The 21644-nt window shown below is 34.4% G+C and overlaps 1 protein-coding gene across 2 annotated transcripts in view; it reads right to left on the bottom strand.

Moving 5' to 3' along the window:
* LOC142981231 (neural cell adhesion molecule 1-like) overlaps positions 1-19870 on the bottom strand; it is a 94920-nt gene extending 75050 nt beyond the window's left edge. The window contains exons 1-2 of one of the 2 annotated variants that reach the window (XM_076126989.1): positions 19471-19870; positions 10632-11220 (exon numbers count right to left, since the gene is read on the bottom strand). In XM_076126989.1, coding sequence (XP_075983104.1) covers positions 10632-10749 — 118 coding nt within the window. In that variant the 5' untranslated portion in view covers positions 10750-11220; positions 19471-19870. The remainder of the gene's footprint in view (positions 1-10631; positions 11221-19470) is intronic. The other variant, XM_076126987.1, reaches the window with a different exon arrangement.
* Between the last annotated feature and the right edge of the window lie 1774 nt (positions 19871-21644).

Genomic DNA, 21644 nt, shown 5'->3' with positions numbered 1-21644 from the left:
AAGATCGTTCGGTGAATACTTCAAAGAGTGCTTAATTAGCGTTTCAAGAAGTTAATGGACTGAATCGACGAGACGCACCAGTTGCATCTCTACTTGAGTTCAAACGTGCTCCTTTAAAAATAGTATTTCGACTATTTCGGGATGTCGATCACGTAGAAGTTTTTAAGAGTATTCATTCATTTTTAGAATATTTTGCTTCAGTTCATTTGATTGTATATATATTGTAAATATAACGTTGCTGCACTGGCAAGAAAACTTCTTCTCTTTTTTTCATCGCTGTATGTTCTTGGCGTTTAAACTCTATAAATTAAAATTTGTAACACAAAAGTAAAAATAAATGCTTATAAAACGCACAACGTAACGTCAACATATATAATACGGTAGAGTATTCACATAGTACAAAACCACATCCAACGCGATCATCAGTAATACCTTACACAGAATTATTAATTCTTGAAATCGAGTACCACTGGAGCGCTACAGTTGGCCATTAATTCCCATAAATCACTTGGTCGTTAATAAGAGTTAATTCCCGCGGTACCGAGCCGATCCATCATACACCGATACACTGATTTAAATCTCCATCTAGTTCCAATTTCATTTAGCCGAACTGTTAATTACCGTTTGTGCACTCAGCTCGCAGGCGATATTATTTAGGTCGCAGGTCACTCGGCTTTGTCAATGATTGAGCACCGATACATTGTTAGATTCTCTAAATATACCTTCCTGTTCGTCTAAGTTTAAACGCTCCCGTCTTTTATCTTACCACTTAAGGGTGGTGCAAAGACTTTAAGTTGTATCTTTTAGCAGGATGAGTAGAAAAATTCGTAAGCTAAAATATAAACTAACAAATTGCACAACTTAGGGTAGGATTTTTCAAACCCCGCGTGGCATTTGAAAAATAGTCACTATTCAATTCAATCGCCTATTTTATTTACAGCATTTTACAATAGTCTAAAACGTTATAACTGGCAAACTACAATCAACAGTACACAACTAAAATCTAACAGACAATTCAAAAATTCAAACCGTTACCGTTGAAAATAAAAGTAAAATCGCATTCCACGTACACTACCGGCCGAATAGCAGTACGGTATAAACGAGTGGTGAATAAAAATTAATTCCCAAAGGGCGGACGCACAAATAGCCCTGATAAAATTTATAACTGTGTACGTGACGTCGGCACTCGAGTCCGTGCAGTGTATAATTTTGTGTACACATCCCCGGAATGTGCTCGCCAATGGATAATTATGGTAAATGGTCCATTACTCTTAGGCCGCATGGACGCCAGTGCTGCAAGCCTCGTGAAACGCTGCGTACGGTATCTAGCTGTGCAACTTCGTTATATCTGCTCAGTTTTAATTATGTTTTGTAAATAAATATGTTTATAACATAAAAAAATATGTTTACGCTAGATTATGCAGAATTTCCAAATTATGTAAAATAGTAAATAAAGAAAAAGACGTAGACACCCATATTTCACGATTCACAATATTAGTCTAAAGTAAAAGGGGGCTCCTAAAAGGTAATGGTCTCATACTCTATCGCTCAGATCACAGCTAGTCAAGTAAGTAAATAACATTTCTAAAATTATCAAAACTCTATGTATCACTTTTAAATATCTATTTCAAAGTCTTTACTGAACCACAGAAGTCGTTTCTTTAATCGTTTAGTTCACTCCAATACCAATAATTGCAAAAAAATAATAATTGTTATTTGCCGCAGCATGCAACCGCATCGAAAATGGAAAACAAAAAGTAAATAAGTTACGTGAATTAAATTAAAATGCTACGTACCGTGTTATTCGTTTTGTTAACCACAGATAGCTGTTTACACTATCACAACTGAGTATTAAAAAGGCGAATTGCGTGCCCACAGTTTTATCAAACATTGCTTTATATTAAAAAAGCATAAAGTGCAACATGCAATTATAACAATCTTATGAATAAACGACGTGCAATAGATAGTAATTGAAAAATAATGTTCATAGGCAGACAAAAACAAACAAATTGATGTAATGGTCCCTTGTCCCAGAAACTATTATTACCTCCGTTGCGCAGTGGTTTAGGTCGCCACGCCGCGGCGCCGCTACCATTGCGTCGGGAGGTCGTGGGTTCGATTCCCACACGGAACAATTATTTATGCGATCCACAAATAATTGTTTCGGGTCTGTTTGGTCCTCGCGACACAAGAGCAATTCTTAGTGCGGGAGTTGACTTTAAAAAAAAATCAAATTCAAGTTCAAACAAAAGGCCTAAGGGCAAAACTTATAGGAACAGTCAAACTAATACATATTATAGTTTATCATCGTCAACTAATATGTATGAATCCATTATACTTTTTTGCGCACAACTCATGCAAATACTTTCCAGCCTTTTATCACGGCTACATTAAATCTAATTTGTTACAAGTAAATATTGGTCGTAGCCACAAAATTAAAAAAGAAAAACAAGTATACACTGGTTTAATTAATCAGACCGCACGCAATCTGGAGTGATTAAATTCATGAAACAATAAATTTAACATTTCTTACCTATTATTATTTATAATGGGTGTAAATCTAATTGTTTTAAATCTATCGTTTTTATTTTAATATTATATAGTACCGGGTAAATAGTCACCTTACTATATGTAGTCCACTATAAATTATAAGATTTATATCCCAAAATATATGAGTATCGTCATTATCATCAGCTTTTTGCTTGGTATCTGAAAAATTGGATCTGTTTTTTTAATATATCAACCTCGGGACGGTCTGTATCTACAGTTTGTACTATGTTTCACATATTGAATACAATTAATTATTATTTTAATTCTAAGAACGAACTCGGGATAATTAGCGAGCGAGGTTGATACGTAGAAAATGATATATTTTAATTTTAATATAGTGTTGCAAATTTAAAGCACCTATGTTCAGCAGTTGTTTGTAATGAGCGAGTTAACTTACTAATTAACGCATTTCAAACATATCTGGAGGCCAATTCTCATAATTATCTCGTGTCAAATATGTATGAAAATATGATGCAAACATATTAATTTTAAGTTAGTGATGTGTAACAATATTTACGAAAGTAGCGCGATTCTCTACAATCGGTAATATCGAGAGTTTGACATCTAAAGTGCAAAATAATTTTTACAACGACCGCTAGAGGCGCTGATCAGATTTTCATACGAAATTTCTCAATATTTAGCCGTTTGTCGATAGTAGTAGAGAATTACACTACAGAGTACTGCCCAATCGAAGAATATTATGCCAAAAATAAATAATAAAACCCATAACTACTGAAATAGCTTTACAAATATAAAATTCTACAAACAATCGCTAGTTCTCTCGCTTTTAAGCTGAGTGCTATATCAAAAGTACTTTTCAGTCCATTTTAATGCTATAAACACGTTGCTTAGCAGCCATATTGGCGATTAGTATGCAGGGGCAGACCTACGCCCGTGCGCCTGATATAAACACTGCTTAAGTTTTTCACGGAAAGAAAATATATACCTTATCTTACCTTTATATATTTGCATAGCTCAATGGACTGAAACTGCGTAACAAATCAGTTATACTTACTGGTTAAATTCTACCATAAATATGTTTTTCAAGTCAGATTTAACTAAAGCACAACCGGGGATGGGACATTATCTGACCTTAGTGGTAATCAAAACTTGAATGATGTAATAATAATACTTGAAATAATAATTATTATTTCATTAACATAATATGCTTGAATAACCCATATAATTTTATGTTAACTGTAATAAATAGCAGCTTCACGTCATATTCTTTATTGTTGAAGCATTAGTCATGGAACCCAAAAGTATATTAATGTTTTTCTTTAAAAAAAACTGTTTTTTAATGCTTACTGCCCGGGAGCATAGCTTTTGTTTATCTACTCATTAATTACATAATTATTATCAATGACACGCTTGTTTAAGTTGTATTAATCACTTGGCGCGGAAAAAATATTAAATGCGCATAATAATTAATAAATGCTGCCCCGTTTTCACTCAACGCGTGTTTTCATTAAGGGACAAGGAGCCCTTTATTTCTCATACATACTGAATTAAAAACTTATAAATACGAGGGGTGACACAAAAGTATAACGTATGTTAACCAAACAGACTTTATAGAAACCTTGGATATCGTAAATTTAGCTTCGTCAAGTACATTTTTACCAGGTCCATTAAAAGTGCCTGGCTACTAACAGCTGATTAAAAATAAACTTCTACTACGATTGAGTTACCAAAGAACCTGAACCAGGTAGATAAATCGTTAACCATCGATAAATAAAGGCGTATATAAATTAAAATCACAAGCTCGTTATTGGGATACATGGTAGCACGTGACGGCTGACATATCGCAGGTAACTGGCTCCCGGCCACAACGTTTTTCAGTTGTCACCCCTCAAACTGAACGAAGCCACCCTAAGAGCTGATGGCGTGTGCTTTTTTAATTAAAACACTTTTTAATCAGTGTACTAGGTAATGTTTTTCAATTAAACAAGGTGGATAAAAGTTCAGAAACTTTATGGATCTTAAGTTATTCTTTTGTTGAAAGGGTTAAAAGAGCGAAGTCATAAAAATATTCTGCTTTGTTACTTTGAAATGAGATTTTCTTTTAGGTTTGAAATTTGACACTTGGGTACGTTATTGTATTATGAAGAATTTTATAATAACTTTTTTATGTTAAGTAATTGAAGTTGTTCAAAATCATTTGCATATTAAATAATAATGCACCTGATAGAAAATTATTTTACCAACCATTACTCTATCTGTCAATGTTGGTAATAATTGAGCACTTAATGCGCGACGCGGCAAACCGAGGGCACGCAAAAATTGGGTCATATCGAATTGCATCGGTTCGCGAACTATATAATTACTGGCGAGGCAAATATGTGATTAATTCACTCGCACTTTAAAACCTCTACTTATTCACCTACCACTGCTCATTTGCACCCAATAAGTTGGAAATACGAGATCCCGACAAATTGGCACGGGAGAAGACAAGTTGGGTATCCTAAGTAAAACAAATCTCTCGGGGCCAAGGTGATCGCCCCAACTGATTGGGTCGACAATCGGGCTGCGAGCGTGGGCTTTAAGCCCCGTTACGACAAACAGATATGTGGTGGTAACGGTCACACACCGCTCCCTATTGTTGCCAACTTTGCTCAACAACCGTGGAAAGTTTCAATGCAACCGTCCAAAATAATTATTTTGGGTACACTGACACTGTAACAAAAAGTTATGAAGGATTAATTAGGGTCCGCGGTAATAAATGTCTGTTGATTTAGTTAAATGAACCTCAGTTTTAGGGTGAATAGGTTTCGTACCTTATAAATGCTTGTTAAGGACACTCGGACATGTTTACACGATTAGTTGATCAGCGAAAATTTCCTGTACGTTTTGTTGTCACGTCGTCCTTCGAGTTTAATACAAATAAAGTGTTGGTATTGACAAAAACGGGAAATGCGGTCCAATGAATCGGAAAAGTGGTTTTTGTTTAACACACAAACAAGACAGGACTTCAGCTAGCGAAAATATTTTTTTCTTTATCAGGTGTTCACACTTTCACTAGTTATAATAAGGTAGATAACTTTTGTGCGCGTATTTCAAGGTAAACCTAATATAATAGGCAATCTATTTACGTTCCAGGCTTAGGTATTGTCTATGAAGCCTACAGAAATCACTGATAATACTCCTGGCTATTCATTATTGTAGTCTTTTATTTTTTGCATATACACTGTAAACATACCATAATAAGTGTGTTTTCAACATGAACATTTAAAGAACTAAAACACTCGAACGTTTACGCTACGTTACCTGGGATACTGCTTTTAAAAATTCCTCAAATATTCTAGCTCCGATACAAACCTAATTTGAAAGTTCGCCCATCGGCGTCCGCGCGTCTAGTTTAAGTCCGCCACAGTATTTCTGCGACTGGAGCCCAACTCTTTCGTTCAGAGTGTCACATTCAGATTTCCATAAGCGTTGTACGGAACAGTACGTTAGACGGAACTGGCGACGAGCCAAACAATTACTTTGTCTCGTCAGGAGCGTTTCTTCGGCTGATGGCTCTAAAGTGTCGGCTGCCTTACACATATCTTTAACGTTTAACTAAAAAAAATGGTGCAATGCATTTTGAAATAAATTAAATTTTAATGCATGCATATTATCCTAAAATATATAAAACAATGTTTTAGCTAAATACAGGTACACGTGTACTTAATTATTTACCAATCAATGACAGGAAAAGGTATCGATGGATAAAAAATACAGATTGCAAATGAAGATTGTCGTTTTGTGTCGTCACCCAAATTTTCCGTGCTAATAATAAAACTCACATATTATTGTGCCACTTAGAACTGTCAGCAAAGAAAAATCGAACCATTTTGAAATAAAAAGAGCGTCCAAGATTGATATGGACGTAAGTAATTCCATGAAGCGACTCTCTAATGGCAAGCTAAATTAAAAAACGAGAGAGCATGAGCTCTAGAACGCGAGTGGAGACGGCAATTAAAACGAGTATGGCACGGACAGGTACGATCTACTCCCGGGTTTTATAAGGACACTAACGTGACGAGGTTTCACGTAGATAGCGTTTTAAAACATTTGCTAGCTAGTTTTTAGTTCTCGATTGATTTTCGAGTGGCTGAAGTTTTATTCCATAATTCATTAATTTTAACAGTCTGTGTAAAGTTTGATCATAGGGAAAACTAGAAAACTTTATGTTATTAACTATCAACTAACTAGTGTATAAAAAACCAAATATAGTTTGATTATCATAGGGGTCGGCATTCTTCAACTAAAACTGCAGAATCGTTTACTAAGTTACATTTATAAAAAAACGTAAAGGTTATTAACCTTATCCCGTATCCCTGTGTATGTTCCGGAATTTGACACGTGTGTCAAATCAAAAATGGTAAGTAATCCGGTTCTCACAGCTGACAAGCGTGGGATACATCACACGTGAGACATATTATTGTTATACACATATGTATACTCAGGTTTATAGAACGCCGGCTATCGTTTGGGAAATTTTAGATTTTTTTTCCTTGTTTTGTCAACCTGTAATTAATCACAAATGACAGAGAGGTAACGTTGGCAAATTTATCTCCAAAATAAAAAGCCTAGAACAATAATGTGTTTATGCTACAGTTTAACTATTAAATAAGTTTCAGGAGATAGTGCAAAACAGACAAACATGAAACACAGAAAGTATTTTCAATCAAATAAATTCATTAATCATATTCAAAGGCAAAGTCGTGCATCTTTGTTTAATTTATTGTAAAAAATTGTACACGCTGTTCTCCAATATTAAATAATGAGAAATTAAGTTTTTAAAATTGTGCCTGGGATATGGACTCAACATTCTAAATATCACCTAACTTAGTTATTACTAAACACGTTACACCAAATAGAGTTACCAATTTCTTACAACAAACTCGAAACTTACTCCACAGTAACAATTTGACCCTAAAAATATAATTTTATATGACTTCTGCAAGTTTTCAAACTTACAAAGTCACGCAGAAAGTCAAAGTCATATGCGTTTGATGTTTATTGATGGCTTTGGAGACGACAGTCATTTGTCCCGACCACTTTGATATATTTTTTTATAACCAGATTACTGTAATATCAGTAAAACTATATCTAACGTGACTTTTAAAAGTCTCATGATTACATTGCCACTCTAGTTTTTCAAGTATATGAACTGCTTAATGTAATTGACTAACTTAAAAAGGAATCAGTTTGAAATTCAATAAGTCGTTTTATGATAAAAGTAGTAAATTGAAATTCTTTGATTTGCAATCCCGTGACGGGCGGCCCATTTGTAGCCGCCACCGCAAACTACAAGCTACGCTACTGTTTTCTAACGAATGTTTAAAACAGTGGTATTGTACTCTGCTGCTTTGCCTAGTATAATTTTGATGCTTACTGGTCTCTTAAATCGCTACCAGTTCCCCTAAAAATAAAATCACAAGGTTTGTCCATAGGATAATCGAACTCGAAACCTCACGATTCGCACACGCGCGTCGTTCATGGGGCTGACAAGACATTCTTTGTTAAAAATCCCTTATTAATTCGTATTCAGACGGGGATTTAAGAAAGGAAGTTGGGCTCATAAAAGCACTTAACTTGTACGAATCTATTGTGAGAAATCGAACAAGGTATTTGAGAATTTGATGCAGGTATTCAATTGTGCGACTGTCGGGTCATTGTCCCTTGCGTCTCTCGAAATTGTCGAGATCTGCTGTTATGAATCTTACGACTGATGAAGACAGCTTTATATAACGAGCGTTCCAACTTATACGAGGGATAAATTTAATGTCAAACATTTTAAATCAGTGACTAAAACGTCCTGTAAAGTTTATTTTTTGTGTGCCTGTTCAAGCAATCGCAGGCTTATTAAACAAATTTATTCACTTATCCCGGAGGCTACTCAAATCCCCCGTCATCCATAAGCAATGAAATACAAATATGTCATCAAATAAACTTTTTAAAATATTCATTTCAACTTTGCATCGTGTACAAAACGAGACAACTTTTTTCTAAGGGTGGCATCCCTCGCCCTTGCAATTAGCGATATTGTTATAATAAAAACGCTAGGAGTCCACTTGAGAGTTGTGTCACCTCGGATATTATCTCCGTCCCTCTTTGATCTTCTCGCATTCCCTTTTGTCAATCGTTCGGGTGTCTCTACAGCAAACAGCACTTGTTGGTGAAAGCAATTTGGGTTCTATTTCAAAGGCCGAGTGTGGCGCCCCCTACCAATCAAACGAACCTCACGTCAGGACCAACAAGGAAACCATTAGCAAATTCCCTCTCACGTCATTGATGAACATATCTCGCACTAGTTTTATTTTACACCATCAATGTGTGGGTGTTTAATTGGAGTTAATTTAACAATAAAGTTTTTGTTTGACAATCGTCGACTGCATCCAGCAAGGATCAATTTCTTAGTTTCATAATTAAATATCGCGCAAAGGTTTTGTATTCTGAAGTAAATATATACCAAGAGCTCAATTAAGTCTCAACTATCAATCTTTTTCGGATTGCCGAAAAGGAAGTTCCTTTAAACAAATAATCATTAAAAATAAGAAGAGAGAACGCGTACGACAGTATAATTTTGAAGATTTCAAAGACTTTTTTTCTGGACTGTCTAAAATGTAATTAATTTGGGTATGATTTCGGACATCTATTAAATTTACCAAAACCTGTAAGCTATCGGCTTTCTTTGATCACCCTCTTCCGCACACACCTCTAATAGTAATAGCGCACCATAAAAGTAAAATCACAGCGCTTATTCTGTTTATAAAGAGACACTCTTTATTAAGCAATGTACTTTTCACCGATAATTTATATTTAAAATATTTGAAATATAATTTGATAAGGTATAATACATGTACATTTTTTTCTACAGTTAGTAGTAACTAAAAAAATATGTATAAGCAGAATAGATTAGGTACAAATACGTTGGTTTTGAACTAACAATAATACCAAGTTCAATGTATGAGCTATTGAGCTATCGCCGACTAAAATGTTTCGAATCTTCAAACACGAATATTGAATAAGTTTGTAGACTGTGTAATAATATCACAAATTAGTAAGTTCCATGTACACAGAGAATATGAGTTTGATGTTCGTCGAACGCCGTATGACGTAACTTACCGATACACAACATCCATACATAAAGTATAGGTATATCATCCAGCTACCTAACATAAAAGTCCGTGCTCGCGATTTCATGTACCCCTCCGTGACTATTGCAATAAAAAGTAATAAACGGCGAAGAGAGTCGGAAAAACTGCATAAGTTCTTCAATAATAGAAATATCTGCATCGATAATACTTGAAGAGGCCTTGACAAAGACAAAGAAATTGTTTGGCGAGAAGCCAGCTCCCTACGGAGCCTTCAGTTCAGGTATGGAGATAGAAGGAACCGAGCCGATCAAAGATTGCTCTGTTTTAAAACGAGGACAATGCAAAGTTTTGTTGTTCGAAACGATAGCAGCTTCCGAAATAAAAATGTAAATTTGTTCAGCTCGCCTGCGGTTTCCTGTTCGGTGGAATTTGTGCTTTTCGAATTCTAGACAAGTATTTGAACAATCAGACAATTCCAATGGCGCTCTCTCTGGTTAGCTCCGTAATTTGTTGCACTGCGTTTTTCGATTTAGAAGCTATTTAAATATTTTAACGATTGATAAATCACATTTGCATAATAAATTATTGACTACAGCACTAACTAGGTCTTTGCAAAAGGTACGTCGAAACATTTGTAGCTGCCGGTTATCTTAGTTCTACTTATAGCATACTAGGTAAGTTGGAATATAGACAAGGTGAAATGCCGTACCGGTACCATACTAATGAAGGCATACCATTCCACGAAATTGCAAGAGCGTTGCAATAGATTATATTATTCTCTCAAGAAAATACACACCACAATAAAAGTAAACCTGCTGAAACGGATATATACGTACAATATATCAAATATAATCAACAATGAATCGAAATCAAAAACATGGCTTCGATAAACTTTCCAACAGCCTATAGCGTTGTAATACTCGGATAATATTGCGGCACGAAAAGCCTTGAACACATTATAATCATTTATTCTTTAGAAAAAAAAAAGATTCTTACCGAGGTCCTCAGCGTCTTCGCTCCACTCGCCGGTCCCCACCACCAGCACGGCCAACATGGCCGACACCACCACATGCACCAACACTGACTCCATCATCCCACCACTTTTCCCCCACATCTTCTATACAACCTAACTTACTTTGGCAACATTTTACTAAGAATCCCTCTCAATTTAATTACATAACAACCAACGTGGAATATTAATTAAGCTCGACACTAATTAATTTATTATTACACTATGCATTAGCTATGCCATTTCATTACCGTCGGAGTCTATTGTCAACTTCACAATCGATTACGTCTATAGAATCACCGAAGTTATAAGAATTCCGCACACGTTATCGTAATTAAAACCTTCGATATCGACTGAGGTCGAGCTGCAAACCGAACGTTGAAAGAAGTTCCATTGCCCCCATTTGTTAGTTGATGTTGTCGTTATGTAGGAACGATCCCAGTAATCTTTTCGACATTATAAGTGGACGTATGTAGTATGTCGCCACGCACGGGCGGCTTTCGGGACGCGGTTAAATATCCCGATGAATTATTCAGGACTCTTTTAGCGGTGCGCGCTCCAGGACAGAAAGACCACCTGCAACAAAGTACATAGTCCCTCATTTATGTCCAAACACAACTATATTTAGACAAGTCGTTTTGCAAATTGGAAGGGAATTTATAATCAGTGATGATACTGGCACGCTTTTTCGGTGTGCGATATTCACAATTAGGTTTGGTTATATGAGACTAGAGCTATACATTTTTAACGTAACATTTTAGGTAATTCTGACGTTAACATTTTACGTCAACATGTTCAGCCATTACAAAGATTAGTCAAATAGACGTACATATTAAATATTCCCAGTTCCATTATTAAATAACAAAATTATAATGTCCCAACGGCTTGCCAATCGTGAGCCTTAAGAAATATTTTTCTTAGAATTTCATCGTGCATCTCCCTGAGCTCACATTGTTCTGTTTATTTAAAAAATCTCGAAGAAAAATTTAACAAAAGCTTTCAGGGAGCAAAATCCGTCATCAAAGGCGACTAAACGACCCGTAGCGCTGTGCTGAAGCGCTAATATAGTTTAGAAGACAACGTGCCCCTATTTCCTAGCCGTCAGAGCGAACTTACCGTCTAGCAAACTTACTACTGCTATCTACTTGATATTATAGAACATTGTGTCTCAACCTTAACGTCTTATATCTACTAAGTACTAAGGATCGCTACATGTCTTGTAGCTTCAAGCTGCTGCTCTTTTAAATAACTTTTTTAATAATCTTTTAAATAAAAAAACAAGCTCACCAACAGATTGAGTTGCAAAACACTTATACAAACAAACTTAATTTCACTTGCATTTTATTTGGTCTAGTATGGCGATTGGTTTTTGTGGGGTAATGCTGCTAACGGTTTTTTTATTAATATTGAAATGGAAGCTCAGATGACGTGTATACGTTTTTAACACATGACACTTTCTGAAGAGCTAACCTTGCTGTGCCAATTTTACTTGATCAAACATTAAATAAATCGAAAAAGGATAACCATTCTGCCTAATTCTAAATATATTATAGTTCAAAATCTTGAAGTTTCATAAGAATAAATTAGGTAAGTAATTAATTCCTCAGTACTTAATTCGATACTTAACCGTAAGTTGAAAAGTCTGTAGGTATAACTAATCTCAAAGTAGAGCAAATTCGTTTTTTACGAAGACTCATCGTTATCGGCTGTCTAAGTTTTAGCTCAAACATAATAGCTAGAAAGTTTCCTATTAGGCGCTGGGAAAAATCCTCGCCTAGTTGACCTACATTCTTGTTTTCTGTTTATAAAAAATAGGTACCCACTCATAACCATATTTTATTGGCTTTGCTCTCGGCAACATTCCTCATATTTTTCTTTATATTCCCTATTCGCGAGCTTTGATTTCGTACATGGCTCTAAAAGGAAATTGTTTGATCTTTACGAAGGAAATTGCCTAAAAGCCTTGTTTATAACATATTTTCGCCATATGAACGTTTGCTTAAGATGCTAAGCTGCCTAATAGAATGGAACTCGACAAACAGCGTGAACTTCGTTGAGGTAAAAATTATTATAAATGTGATCTCATTTCGGTTTTTAATGTAACGAATAGCTTAATAGAAGGGACGTTTATTTTATGTTTTTATAATAAAGATACGATCCGACGTTGTATATTTTTATTTTAATTTGAAATAAGATAACGCCATGAATACTGGTGGTAGCACGAACCGTCGTCACTATAGTAATACTATTTTTTTTTAAACCAGCGCCAAAAAAGTCAATTTGATAAAAAATATAGTGTCTCAACTAAAGTAAGAATTAAATAGATAATATAAAGTAGCTATCTTGTATTTATACATCTCAATAATTAATACACGACCTAGTTGATTACTAGCTCAAAATATATTCAAGGTAAACAGACGTTTATCCATTTCTTGTAACATTTTTACACTCGACTCAAGGCTTTATAGAGTCGCTCATTTGTAAAATCGTGATAACTGTATAAATATTTTCGTGTTCGGTTTTTCTTTATAAATGTTTGACGGTTTGTACATTCGGTTTTGTATCTTAATCATAGAGAAGATAAGTTATTGAAACTTTGAGGGCCAGTTTTACCACTTTTGTATTTAATATCTGATAATATAACCTGTAGCACAATTCTCTACAATTGGAACCATCGAATATTGAGAGTTTTACATTAAAAATGTACTGCTTAAATAGTTTCTACGACGCCCGCTAGAAGCGCTTATCAGATTTTCATACAAAATTTCTCGATAGCTAGCCGGTTATCGGTAGTCGATAGAGGTACAGAACTAGAGAATTGAGCTACCGTCTAATTGATAAAGTCATAAAAAACGTATGATATTAACTTTAAAATTTTTGAATTATGCAGAAAGCCTTTAAATAGCTAAAACATAAATATATGCAAAGAAATTACGGATGTGTGTGACCTTTTCTTAAGCTGATAATTTGTTGTATGTAGTTAACGATTATTCTGTCCCTTTTTAATTTTAATTACTCTTCTATGTGAGATATACTCCAATAAATTTATAAATTATTATTATTATTTATTATAGCTTAAATATTGTTATCTGAAAGCATATTTCGTGTGACGTCAACTTCAGAATCGTAATATTTCCGACGGTATTATTCCGATCATAAAACAGGTATCTCTCACATACCTTTACTCTTTTCATGAAGGAAATATATCAATATTTTCTATACGCCTTCTATACCCATATTATGTCCATACTAATTTTGTAACATATATAGTCTTTTTTTTAATATTCACGATTAGTACACAATAATATATACTATTTTGCTAAACGGGTCTTAAACATCAGGCAATAAATAAAATATCATAAACTTAAAATTCTCTTTGCGTTTTACACTCGTTTAGCAATCTATATACAGTATAGTATCTCTGTATATTTAATATTAAATATATGAAACATCGGTGGAAAAGACAAAATCATACCTATACTTCTATACTAATATTATAAAGCTGAAGAGTTTCTTTGTTTGTTTGATTGTTTGTTTTTTTGTTTGAACGCGCTGATCTCAGGAACTACTGGTTCGATTTGAAAAAAAATTTCAGTGTTAGATAGCTCATTTATCGAGGAAGGTTATAGGCTACCGTATATCATCACGCTACGACCAATAGGAGCAGAGTACCAGTAAAAAATATTACAAAAACGGGGACAATTATGATTCTCTTATGTGACGCAAGCATAGTTGCGCGGGTCAGCTAGTCTCGAATAAAAGTAAATAGCGATGGAAAAACATGTCCTAAGTAATACATCGAATGCTAACGAGTATAGATAAAGAGTTTAAAAAGCTTTCAGAGGTTCATAACATTTTTATTTGAAACTACCAATACTAATGGGTTTTCTGTTCGATCCTATGAGTTGCCGATATATGAAAACGATGTGCATGTGACCTATAAACGATGTATTAAATGAAGACTAGTTACGGACTGTCCTCAGATGGGTGGCCGTATAGAATAAAATCCTTTGGTGGTAAATAGAAATCAATTCAATCTTTAAACAGTTCAGTCTATGATCAGTAAAATTAATTGCTAGCCTGATAGATTAAGTCAAAAATTAATAAAAAGTATGTAATATTTTTAGATAAATTAATAATATTATCTATCGTTATCCGGTGGCTATTCGACCACTACCAAATAACTATCGACTATTTTTAGTATCTATGTTTAGTATATTGATCACCGTATCTTACGTATTTGACAAATCTATTTTGTAATTTTAATGTCAAACGTCACGTCAAAGGTAATATGAAACACCATGGGTACCAACTGTAGGAAGTCTCGCTTTAATATAATGATTGACATAGTGACAGCCGCTTTTTATGTTGCTTTCGTAATGGCCAGTGTATCCATTTACAATTTTTATAATATTCTTATTGACTTACTCATCAGTTATTGAAATATATATGTTATTGTAAAAGCCCGAACTGTGGTAAATCCTAAGATTTTCCGGTAAAACCTAAGATTTACCAACTCTCTATGGTACAAGTCCGGAGTTTAAAAACTGTTACGGTATATATAAAAATAGAGGTAAAAGTTCGTAATAAAAGAATTGTTAAAATTAAAAAATCTTAGGATTTGCCACAGTTCCGGCTTTTACAGTAACATATATACCTAATTACCTTAAGTAATAAATATTTTAAAACCTTTTAATTTGTATAGGTTAATCTTTCCTTTCTTACGGTAAAACGGCTGAACTGATGATGGTGTAATTTGAAAGTGTTATAGGTGGAAGGACCTTGGCTATTTGAAAAAGAAAAGTAGGTGGAGGCGCAAGGTAATATTAAACAAAAAAATATAATTTGATGAAATTATAATGACACGATGGCGTTCTTCTATTAAACTTCTTTATTACATTTTTAATGTGACCTAAAATCTACTAATTTCGTTATACTAACTCTATATTTTTCATCAACTTAAAGTGCTTAGCTAAATTAATATTTTAAACGAGATTTTAAAGCCCTAGTTTTATTAAATCACTGTAATGAGGGCTGTATTCGTGATTTTAATTCCAAACAAGTACTTAATATCTTTAAAACTTACAAAACACCGTGTACCTATATTGTTTTGCATGTTCCGTCGAAATACATACACCTTAATAAGATAATTTATTCAACTAACTAATTTATTAAATTTAACAAATCTTTGATCGTTATGCATTGTTGAAAGCCGCATGTAAAAATGTTTAAAAGTTTTTATGGTGATTGCAAACAGACAATTATACAAACGCAGTAGTTGACTGTGTTTTATAATAAAGCAAAAATTAAATAAAATAAAAATCGTGGGACTGATTTTATTTTATTGAAATACGGTCAAGTTGTCATAAGCTCGAGAGACATATAATTTATTCTACTATGTATACATAAGTCAACCAAAAAGTTACAAGTTTATAACTAATTACATAGTTCGTCACCCGTTTATCAAACTTAGCAATTAAATTATCATACTTTAATCGTTTTGTTCGCTTTACGGAACTTTCTGGAAACATGAATATTTATAGAGTTGACCTGTGGACGACCATTTACTACCTGTCTTATATTTATAAAGCTTGATCGATTTTATCTAACGTTGGAAATAGCTCGGCTATCTTAGATACGGTATGCAACCTATTTTCTAAACGGTATTTTTATTTATTAAAGAAGACAAGAAAAAACGGCACTGCAAGTATTTCGAAAATAAACAAATCGAGGTATCAAAGTACCATAATAATGTATTATATCACGCCTGCTAAACCCAAAGGTGTAGGCAGAGATGTATGGAAAGTAAAAATTTAACGTAGTTCAGTATAATTATGTAATAATTTTTTTTTTCCTTCGGTACTCCGTAGTAATGAAAATCGAAAAAATACTTCGCTAGCGTGTTTGGTTCAATTCCTTAACTTTGCGCTCATTTCAAGATGAGATTCCTCCAGTAGGATAGTTGATGGTTATAATTTACTTTACATTATTAATATAATTACTAATTGTCATTTCATATGCGTTTAGATGTGCATAAACAGATAGACAATCAGCAGTAATATGCCACTATTATTCCGCCATGACTATCCAAGGATTGTGATTATAATACACAACTAAATCATTAATTATAATGGCCTCTGTGGTCTGTATTCAACATCAAACAATAAGGTCCGAGCTCATTGTTCAACAGATTATCATCATATCGCCTCATCTACTGCCATACATGTGCTGCTTCCACGATTTACCTAGAAAATCTACTAAAATTAAACTGCTATCTTTGGTTATAAAAAGGTTCTACAAGGATCTAAGAAATCTTCAGAAAGACTACAACGTACTGTCTTATTCCTAACTAACCCCATTCTTTTCTAAGTTTGCTTGATTCCTGACTGTTATGTTATGATCCGCCTATTTTTATATTTTTTGCAAAAACAATTAGATTCGCAAAACTAAAGCTCTTTCAAAGGGCACGGGAAAATAACTCAATAAACTTATGTTATAATACCAAGATTCTGCTTCAAACAGTTTCTAAGAAAAGCTGTTATGACAGCCAGACAGACGCGAGAGTGATTAAGGGTTTCGTTTTTTCCTTTTGTGGCACAAAACCTTAATAGAGATAACTCTTGCATTATATATGAACGCACCTTTTACCATATACTAACAACCCACCGCTGCTTTGTACGGAAACAAATTTATAGCCTAAACCTTTCTGCATAATGAGCTTTTGAATTTTAAAGATCCTATCAAAATTAGTCATGCGGTTCCCGAGATTAGCCTCGGAGCGAACTTGTGCGAAATTTTATTGCATATAATAAATTAATGACTGCGAAATTACGATCTAGTGTTTAATATAAAATGTAGATGCTGGTAGCGAGGCATTCTTTTTGTTCTAACTTTCTTACGTGTTGGCAATGGAGAAGCTAATTTTACAATTGTCAAAAAATGCAAAGGTATTTAATTAGACTTAGAGATTCACTACTGTTTGATATATAAAAGACTGAAACTAATTTATCTTGTTATAAATTAGTTTAAGTCTTTTTCAGTCTTTGCATTTGAAGCAGGAGGCGCAATATTTACAAAAGGGTCACCGAGCCAAAAGCTAACCGTGCCAACAGGTGCTTGAATGCAAATGTGCGACCAGTAATGGACGTCTCAAACGCAAAAAAAAACAAATAAATTTGAAATGTATTCAATTTAGATATCTATTATTTTATTACTAAAATCTTTCATTTCAACTATATCAGTGTTCGTTCATAATGGCGATGAATTTCACTTGTCATAGTATTTGATATATTATCTACAACCATCAAAGGTCTTATCGGAGGAAGTAAATCTATTTTTCGTGGATTGGCCCTAAATCCTTGAAAGAAAGACGTTACTATCCAACGTTAGGTAGAGCCGCAAAAACTTTACTATGTTATATCGTACGGCCTTAAACACTGTAGGTATATTTACTTTGAATTCAGTACCATCTTTCAGAACCATATTTTTCCAATCAATTCTAGAACCACAGAACCGATTGAACAAATCTTTAAATAGTGTTAAGCTAAAAATCCTTAATTTGCTGATATTTTTACAGGAAACAAGGTCATTTTACAAACAAAATATATAAGGCGTAAACAGTTCTGTGTAAAGTAGCCCAATATACTAAAAAAAATCTCACATTCATGAAACCTATTCTCCCGCGACCAACACCGATGTTATTTGGTCGGGTTAATTGTCCTTGTGTATAAGACCCTTTTAAATTGTAATATACAGTGTTTCGTTCGCATCTTAATCACAGAAAAAAATAATTTTAGTAAAATCGCCTTTAATAACAGAACCTTAATTATTTTCCGAAAACAAACAAATCTAGTTCATGATCTTAATTAAAATGTAGACTATATGTACTATTAGCCTATCTCATTAGCTATAATACAACGTTATCATTAATTATACTAAGAGAGGAAACAACAACATAGCCTCCAGTATATATTATATTATGTTACAAATCCTGAACATTCGTTTATCATAATAAGTCACTATTATTATCTATTAATGTCAACCTTACTACCAGGAAAAACGTCGTACTCTGTAAGTATTACCAAATAAATAAAAAACTAACCTAGTTTTTGACAAGAAAGCTAATATTAAACATTGTTTAAATATGTATGCGACTCGTAAGTTTCTATTTATAGAAGTATTTTCATTTGATACGTTAGTTACAAGTGACACTTGATTGTGGCACCGGTTAAATCAAAACTGTACTTGTACAATGTTGACCATAAAAATCTGTTTTTTTACAGATCGAGACACAGGTAAATAGAGGTATTTGTGAAAACTGTATACTAAAGTGACTATTTATGTAGTTATCAGTTTAAATACGTAAGCACGCCGCAATTATGTTGTGGGCGGCAAATCACTACGTTCACATATTCCGTCTTCTATGATAATAATCTTCATAAGGTGTCGGCTAGCTAGAACTACATGTAAAAGCACCCACACACTACTAATAACTATAGTATACAAACATTTTGCTAATATTAATTAATGCATCACACACTTCTCAGAAGGCTACGAGGAAATTCCGATATCCGAAACATTTTGATTGGCAAGCTGCTGTCTGATATTTACTAAATGAAGCGTGGCTCGCCAGATATAATGCGACATTACTAATATTTACCGTTCATTAAACTAACCACAGAAAATTGCATGCATATTTTAACACATCACTGATTTATCACAAACGTTTTAGCATCATTTGATATTTATGAACCAAACCAAATAGTATGTAATCAGAGCACACATTCATTGACTTTTTAAATAAAATAGTATACAAATAATACCTACCGCTGAACAGCTGACAACTGTCAACATGGCTCATTGTTTATTCAGTCTCAATACAATCAAAACTAGTGACAGTTTGGAATTAGACCCACAAAGTTGCGATAACAACGACCCTCACTGGTCATGTTCATTATACATCGTACTAATAGGTTTCGACCAAGAGTCCTGTCGGGGAGTAATGTCCGCATTACGGGCTTTTTTCACTTCAGTCTATACACAAGCACGGAAAGGAAAGTCGTTAAGCACGTCGGGGGGTTTCGTCAAAGTTTGGTTATGTTTGTTACGTGAAGGTTGGCATGCGTTTGGCGCAGGGTGGGCACGTGTATAGGGACGCGCGTCGCGCGGTCGACTGGCGGCTTGGCGTCCGCGACGCCGCGCTCTGCCCACCTTCAGTCAGGAGCTCGGAGCGCCTCGGCCGCCCTCGCCCGCACCCGACAGGTAAGCTCTCTCGACATGAAACTCTGATTGAATGGATGAGTTTCCAAATGCTTTTTTGCCCGCGCCGAGCGACAAATCACGTTGTCGGTCCGAACATTTGTGTCAACTCTGCTGCGTTTGTTTAAGGATGTACAATTTAAATTACGTGCAACGATGGTGCTGCGTACTCCGCGCAGGTGCACCATTTTATGTAACAGTATGTCAGCCTTTTATCTGTGCTAAAACTATCATACTGAAACATTTTCTAACAATGCATCTACACGTGCCGTTTTAAGTTACTTCTGCATGATTATTGGCGAAAAGGTTAAAGTATCTAACTAATCATTACTAAATACTGATGCTTGATGACAGACAAATATTTCATTACACGGATAGTCATCAAATTACAGGAGCTCTAATTGTTAGTTCACAAAGATTACCGCATCCATTTCACCCCTTGTTTCTGAGTTGCACGTACCAGTTTCAACTGCTCGCTACGTAGGTACATATTAATTACTGGATCCAAATTAGCGCATTGACCGTACAAAACTTCTCGTTAAAGCCTTGTCAAAACGCTTTGACGACTAAATCGTAATTTAGCGTTACGTTTGCGAGTGTTTTCAACTTGTTTCGTCAATTAATAACATTTTATTTCGTAGCTCCATGTTTATTTTTCTGCTCAACTGGTCAAGGCCTGAAATTAAATTTTCTGTTAAAGGAATTAACGCCTACAACGATTTCATTAATAGAAGTTAGTGCACGATCGTGGTATATTTTATTGAGTACGACCTACCAAGTACCAAGCTTCGAGATATAAATAACCACCCTATGAAGTGGAATGACGAAATTGGTAATAAAAGATCCATGCTTCTACCCACCTTCGTCATAAAGTTATTGTTGTCAATAAAATAAGAATAACCACAGTATTTAAACAAGATATTAATTAATTCACGTCTAAAAATACACAATTAATGTTTTTAAATAATAATGTTATCAGAAGCAAACGTCATCGACACATTTATTCAATATACATATATAATATATTCTAAAGTACGTACTACGTCTTCTTTAAACGTCTCAAACAAAATAGCAAGAACATTTCTCAACAAAATCTATCGCAAGATCAGCGCACTCGCCACTTTCTCAGGCCTTAAAGTAAAATGTAAAAAAAAAACCTTGTAGAATACCGTGGGGACATTAAAGTGAGGTGGGGGGGGCGTCACGACGTGAATTATCGGCGCAACGTGGATACATCGCGCTCTCAGTACCTGATTAAGCACCTCTTCTTATCTAGAGATATATTCTGATTAACTAACTACTGAGAACAGATCGATAGTGTTCTTTAAAAGCCGTAGAATAGAAGCGTAGTGGTGAGAGAGTATAATGTCCTTCAGTAGTGCGAATCTCTATTACTAACGACTATCAACAAGCTATCGACAATTTTTTTTATAAAAATCAGATAAACGCCTCGGATCTATCGAGTATCAAGAGTTTGACATTTAAAATGTACTGTAAAAATAGTTACTACGACGGGCGCTAGAGGCACTGATATGATTTTCATACAACATTTCTCGATAGTATTAGACAATCGGGCTGCAAACGAAAATTTCTTGAAGAAAAGTCCTTTAAAAATCATCACGCCTCATAAATGTTATACCAAAACATAGTCAATATTATTAACTTTGTACATTTGCAATCTAATACACATGTATTGGGGAATTTCATCAGTATTATGGATATATTTGCTCACATTTGCCGGA

The sequence above is a fragment of the Anticarsia gemmatalis genome, chromosome 19 (genome assembly GCF_050436995.1).
Source record: "Anticarsia gemmatalis isolate Benzon Research Colony breed Stoneville strain chromosome 19, ilAntGemm2 primary, whole genome shotgun sequence".
Taxonomy (NCBI): Eukaryota; Metazoa; Arthropoda; class Insecta; order Lepidoptera; family Erebidae; genus Anticarsia; species Anticarsia gemmatalis.
Note: the sequence above shows the minus strand (reverse complement) of the source record. Positions and strands in the feature narration are given on the sequence as shown.